We start from the raw sequence: 7372 nt of genomic DNA, 5'->3' as shown, positions 1-7372 counted from the left end.
CTAAACTTACATAAGCAAAAATGTCATTTTTTTCCCATTTAAGTAAATGATCATGATCTTCTCCAAAAAAAATTTCATTTGAAATAATATTTTTAATTAATTTTTAAATAATATTTTTTACTATCCAAGAAAGTACATGGGCTTTATGTGACTTTAGTATTTACTTCTTATTTGCTAACCATATGTTTAGTTGTTTGTTTTTAATTTAATTTAGTTTTTTTTTGTTTTATTTCTCACATAATGTTATATTATTCATGTGGACTTGATGATTTGGAGAAAAAAATTTATGTGTCAAATTTTTATTGGTTGGTTTAGTATTCACTAACGATGTTAACACCAAATACCATAGTAAAATGCATATTGATAGTTCAGGTATCATATTGGATATATTCAAATTACAAGTATCACATTAGGCATTTTATAAAAGTACAGATACCAAATGTGATACTATTATCCCTATTTATATTAGTAAGTATTAATATTTTCATTATATATTTCATTACAAAAGAAAAGTTTTTTTTGTAATAATATTATTAAAGGAAACATGTTAAACTAAGCCTTATTGGATAATATGTTTTGATATAACAAATTAAAGTTTTTTTGAGTAAACATAAAGTTGAGCAATTTCATAAAATCAAGTTGAAATGGTTTCAACTGAGTCAAACACTTTCAAATATGTTTTAACTATTTTCAAACTAGTTAGAATTGCTCTAGGACAAAAGGTATCAATACTTTTTGTCTAAGTATCGATATTTTACAAGATATCGATACCCTTTTGATTATCAATACCAAATTGACATTCTGTCATTTTCAAGCCCTAGTAGGTATCGATCCAGTATCGATACTTTTCTTAAGGTATCGATATATTTCCTAAGGCATCGATATTCCTGCTTCAACTGTCACTGAAATCATCATTAATTACAAAAAATATCGATACCCTTTTAGTAGGTATCGATATTCGTTGCTGCAGGTGAAGTTAATAACCTGGTATTTCATCCTCAAAGGCTACATTCACTTTTACAACAACCACAAAGGTTGGAAATCAATTAGAGGGTATACATATCATCTTCCAAAGGTTTAGCAAGAAAAAGAGCAATCTGAAAAGCTTAAAGATCAATCAAAACAACCTAGAGCTTAATTCTTTCATACCTTTTCTTGTAAACACTTGTGAGCTTTCATTTTATTCATTTAGCTCAAGTGTTCTTCTTTGTATTTGTGCTTCATTGGTAAACATCCTGATCTTGTAAAGATTATTTCTTTACTTGCTTATTTGTTTCTCTTTGAGAGAGGGCTAATCCTTAATGTTTGGGTAGAAACCTTAAGGGAGTTGTATCTTAAGATTTTGGGGCATAAATCTTAAGAGAGGTTGTAAGGTTAAACATTATCCTCAAAGGTTGCCAAATTAGTAAATTTGGGGAAATCCTTAGTTGTGGTAAGCTAAGGTAGTGGAGTAGGCAATTGGGGTCGAACCACTATAAATCCTTGTGTTCTTTGTTGCATATTTTTTATTCCTTCCACCACAATTTCTCAAAGGCCAATTCAACCTCCTTATCGATAATCTCGAGTTGATCCTTCTAATCTAACAAAACATAAACAATAATAATACAAAGACATAATACATAGTACAAATGATAAATAAATCACTATAAACTAATGCATAAATGTCATGCCGGTAAAGTAATCTAAAAAACAGAGAAGGACAATTTGACAGTAACTGAAACACTAAAATAATTTAGAAACAATCAAAGATACATTAAATTGATCAATCGCTAAAATTTGCATCCTAGTTCTCCATCATCAAATCAACATGATGATGAACATCAATCAACCAAGAAAAAATTGTCAAAAGTTCTAAGAGACCCGTTGCATTAATGATGCACAAAAGGCCAAGTCTTAGATAGCATATCATTCTCATCATCATCTCAAATCTATCACCATCACCATGATCTATCATGATATATCTCTTCAAGAACAGTCCCTAATAGATCTTGTGGTACTCTTATATTAGCAAACCTCACATATACATCAGAACATGACGACAAGTTAAAAGTAAAAATAAAATTATTTCTGCTTTCAAAAAAAATAAAATGAGCAAACAAATACCTCGAAATTGTGGACAAGATCACGATAATGTAGACTAAAATTAAAAAAAAAACCCACTTTTACTTTGAGTATATATGTATTGTTCAACTAGGAGACGAGATAAAATTGTAAAATTTTTAAGTTAAAAGATTTTTTTTGTTAAAAAGATTTCAATCGAATTATTATTTTTAGTAATAAAACATACCATATTTATATTAATCAAAGGATTAAAAAAACTTGAATTGATTAAATAATTAGTAAGTTGGGCTAAAATTAAAATTATCCTATTTAATCAATTTTATATCGGTACTACTCAAAATATTTTATTATAATACTAAATCGAAACATTAAGTTTCATTTTTTATAATATTTGGTCAGTACCAATTCGTACTAGATTTTCACTTATATATATTGCCTAAAATACGACATATTGGACACTTAAAATAAAAATTTCGAGATTCAAAAATGAATTTAGACCTTTACTAAATTAACTCCTTGCTAATAACATCTTTTTACTTTCAAGATATATATATCAATTATGTGTAACAAATCATTATCAATATTTTTATGGCTCTCCAATTTTATAAAAAAAATCATTTTATCTTTTCGTTTAACTTTTGATTTTTTTTGAAGTTACAATCATCTCAAATAGATAAAAAATTCAACATTTGTTAATTTTTCTAACATCACATAAACATGAATTATCACATGGATACAGTAAAATTAACACATTAATTTTTTATTTATTTTAAGGTGATTTGATAAATAATATAATTAATTAATATAATTTAAAAGCTAAATAAATCATTATATTATTACCAATAAAACAATATATGCACTGATTTGGTACGGATTATTTTAGCTACCATTGTGGCTTTGTCCCTGCACTCTATGTTCCTTAACAACACTTCTAATCTCGCCTTGACCATGCCAAACTCTCTCATCCGCAACAGCTAGACAATACGCTAACGGAATTAAAAAGCATGGCAGCCTTACAGATATATTACCCAACTACGTACTTAATTTATTATAATTCTCCGACGCAAATACACGTACGAATTGGGTAGGAAATTAAATATTGTCTAGAATTAGTCCAATTCATAACTACCCTAACTTGGTTTTGATTATCAATCAATTTTTTTTTTGTATAAAAGAAATTTTAATTTTATCAAATATTATTTTATCCGAATAACTTTTTTAGTGTTTGTTATTATAAATGCGATAAATTCATAAGTATTGTATAAGTACAAATATATATTTGAATAATTACTATTATAAAACGAAATAGATGAAAACCTAGAAAAATGCCAAACAAAAATCAAATTAAAACGCATATATTATGACTAAACACTCATCTATCACATTTGTGCATAATGAGATTAAAAAATGAGAGCTTAAAGTCCTAAAGTTTCTATCTTAACTAATAATGTCAAAACTTTACTGGCACCTCATAAAATCTTACATGCACCTTTATTACTAAAACTTTACAAGCGAATTCAAGATGATGCCATTTGCTTTTAGGATGCAGTTGAATAATGATTAAATTGTAAAAAAAAAAAAAGATATTTGGTATCATGTTAGACCTGTTTGTAGAGTTTTTTTTACTCTACCAGTTCAAAATAATTACTCTTAAATGTCTTATGCTTAACAAATGATACTGAACATAAAATAAAATAAAATTATAGATTTATTGAATTCAAAGAATATATTGAAACTAAAAATATCATTCAACTAATAAAATAACAGATAGTTTATCAAAAATAAAAATATATATTTCATATAATTCTAGTTTTGGAGTTAATAAGATTTTAAGCTCTTAGTTTACATCAAAGATTATATTTTTGCTGATTATTAACTCTATTTGATATATATTTAAAAAGAAAAACTAAATTTTCTATTAATCTAAGGCTACTCCTAAACCCGAGAGGATAGATATTGTTAAAAAATAGTTGGTGTTAATGAGGACAAACTAGAGATAGTGAGCAAAAGATAAATCATGAATTACACAAGATTTAAGAAAACAAAGTACATTCTTGATGAATCTTTGGGTGTAAAGTACACAACAGACAGCTTGCAAAAAAGCTGTTTGGTTTCTTTCTACATCTTTTGTCCGATAATGTAGAGTAAGTACACATCAATGCCTTTGAGAACCAAACTAATATATGCCTAAGCGTCCCTTTGTTTTCATCCCCTCTTTTGCTTTTTTACACTGACTTTTATGCTCCTTTTGTCTGTTTTTCTTTTACAATAACAATGACGAGAATAATTCTAATCAAAATCTAGCTAAACGCAAAATACCTTGTTCCGAAAAACAATAAAAATAAAAGGGGAAGTTTGTCCAAATAAAAAATAAAAAGAGAAAGAGATCCAAAATTTTTCAAATTTAGTTTTCTTTTAATATTATTTGATAAAACAATGGGATTACTATGAACCAGTGGACGAAGGATAATGACTAGGATGAGACCAGGGAGGCACTGGAAAATCTGACCCACTTGCCTGACTTTGATTAGACGGCTGCCTGAAAACGTCGAATTGTTGATGCTCACCAAAAGCCAGAGGAAAAGAAGCAGAGGAAGAAGATGATGATGAAGCAGCAGCAGAAGGAGCTACAAATGAAGAAGGAAAAGGTGACAAAGAAGAAGATAGGAATGGGTGTTGAAAGTTAGGTAACTGAGACGATTGCATCATCTGTTCCATCAAGCTCGTAGCTTCTTGTCCATGGAAATCAGTAGAACTCTGTAGCAACTGAGAGTACTGCCAGTAATCTCTCAGCATATCAGCTGTAGGGCTGTGAAGATGTTGGGACTGGTAAAGCGATGGCAATGGCGTTGAATAAGGTGGCCGAAACTGGGTTGTTAGAGAACTAGAAATTGATGTTTGCGTAGCGGGAAAGTTCTGCATTGGTTGAGGAGCAAGCCTTACAAGTTCGGGAAAATTTAACTTGGCCCTGCTTCCCCTGAATTTCAAAGCAGCTTCATCATAGGCTCTTGCGGCGGCTTCCGCAGTATCAAAGGTGCCTAGCCAAACTCTTGCTGCTTTGTGAGGATCACGTATTTCGGCCGCCCATTTCCCCCATGGCCTTTGCCTAACGCCCCTATATCTTCTTCTTCGCTCGCCGGTTTCTTCATAGGCGGCTGCTGCTGCTGTTTCTGCTGCTGGTGCAACAATGCTTGTAGTTTCTTCAGCAACTGTTTTTAAAAAGAAAGCTAATCACATGAGACATCTTCTTTTGAAAGTGAAATATTATTTCTTCTAAGATCAATATGGATTGAGAGGTTGAATTGCTTGAATTCTAAATGAAGGTGGTAATGCTACCTCGTTGCAACTTGAGTTCTGTAAGCTGACTAATGCAAACTTTATAAACATGCAATATTACATACTAGTTAATATTATTTATTATTTATTATTTATTATTACTACTAGTAATTAATATTTTATTAAACTAGTGATATAGGAAAACAATTAAGTCTTTTCTAGATTATGTTATCTTATGTAATCATATGTAAGGAAAGGAAAACAGTAGCGGAATCCCCTAGATTTTCACCGAAAGGGAAAAGAGGAAGAAAAGAAAGAGTTTAGGAAGAAGAAAAAAAATGGAGGATAAGTGATATTTATTGATAGGAATATATATATACACACACATACCAGAAGTTGCAGCAGAGGATGAATCGGCATGAGAGCCTCTAAAATCAGCAAAACTTCTTTGAACCCTTGGTGCAGCAGACTCAACCAATTGAGCACTAGCCTCATCTTCACGCCCTCGTTTCTGACCAATCCATAGACCAGAAGCAGAAGGAGAATCAGCTGATGGGCCACTAAGTCCAAAACCAGACGACACCTCGCCTGCTACGTTACCACCGTAACCCCAATCACCAGCCCTTTGCCCCGACATAACATGTGCAAGCGCAGATACCATTGTAGACATCTCCGATGCTTGACTCTGTGATCCCAAAAACATTACACCTTGGTTCCTTTGTTGCATCATCGCCTGGTTCACTTGTCGATTTCGAGACGACTGGGAATAATATTCTTGTTGTTCATCCGCACCGCCGGCGTCTCCAGCAGGAGGAAACCTGGCATACCCACTTGACCCTCCTCGGTGCGCCACCTTGTCGATTAGGCACATGAAAACCAATTTCAATCTTTGGATTTTCCCGTTTTTCTTTTCTGGGTTTTATTGAAAAATAGAAAATTGTATAAAGACTTATATAGAAATGAAGGGAGGAGGTATTTATATGTCGATTAAAAGGAATTGTAAAAGCACAAGCTTTGGTAAGGCGCCGCCACTGAGAATGGCATACTTAACAAATAAAATTTTAATTTTTATTACTTTATATCTTATTATTTTTGAAAGGATTAAATTAAATTTTTATAATTTTAAAAAAAATTAAAATATAATTTTATATTTACTAATTTAAAATTTTAAAATTTTTAAAAAATTTAAAACATTAATTTTTCATTTTAAAGGGCTAGACCTCTACCAGCCTCCTGAATTCGCCATTAGTTATGCGACAAATGTTGGAAACTGAAAACAAGTATTTTATATTTATCTATAATATCATTATTAATTGAGCAAATGGTAGCAAAATAACATTTTAAAAATGAAATAGGAAATGTTATTTTATATGATCAAAGAATTCCCCTCCATTTTCTCCAATTATCTGCTTATCATAAGATTATGTTTGCTAACTGGATTAACACGCATACTTAGCTTATGTTGCACCTCATGCGCAGCTGACCTTTTATGTAATTTTCTTGTTCGAATTAAATGATATATTTTGAAGATATAATTAGCATTTAAAAGATATACAATGAAAAGGGCGGGCGTACTAACCCCACCGATACAAAATTGAGTTAAATTTTTTATTAACATAAGTTACATGATTTATATTACGAATACCTCCACTATCATGTCCTTTCAAGATAACTATTTATTATTATTGTTATTGGAGATGTGATCGGAAAAAATAAACCGACCAAATGAAATGTTCACACCATATAATTTGACTCATTTTGATCAAGTGGTTTATGAAGAACCAACGGCAAAGAGAGAAAAAGAAAGGATAAAAAAGAACTCATGTTTGAATTGAGTTTAAATATACTTACATATATATATATATATAAAGAACTTATGAAGGGAGTTACCAACTTGGGCTAAGCATTAATTAATGACTAGCCCATAATTACTTTTTGTGAGGTTTTGAACAGGGCTTAAGTTCATCAACATGGCTGCTTTTTGGGTAGATTAAACAAAACATAGTTTGGTATTGGATATTTAATTTATTATTAT

The 7372-nt window shown here is 30.6% G+C and overlaps 1 protein-coding gene across 1 annotated transcript; it reads right to left on the bottom strand.

Moving 5' to 3' along the window:
• Positions 1–4061: 4061 nt before the first annotated feature.
• Positions 4062–6295, bottom strand: LOC107914470 (ethylene-responsive transcription factor ABR1). The gene is made up of 2 exons (XM_016843394.2): positions 5728–6295; positions 4062–5270 (listed from the first exon to the last, which is right to left on the bottom strand). Exons 1-2 carry the CDS (start codon positions 6206–6208, stop codon positions 4507–4509), a joined length of 1245 nt encoding a protein of 414 aa, XP_016698883.1. The 5' UTR covers positions 6209–6295; the 3' UTR covers positions 4062–4506.
• Positions 6296–7372: the final 1077 nt, after the last annotated feature.

The sequence above is a fragment of the Gossypium hirsutum genome, chromosome D05, assembly GCF_007990345.1.
Source record: "Gossypium hirsutum isolate 1008001.06 chromosome D05, Gossypium_hirsutum_v2.1, whole genome shotgun sequence".
NCBI classification, from domain to species: Eukaryota; Viridiplantae; Streptophyta; class Magnoliopsida; order Malvales; family Malvaceae; genus Gossypium; species Gossypium hirsutum.
This window is presented reverse-complemented; position numbering and strand designations above follow the sequence as displayed.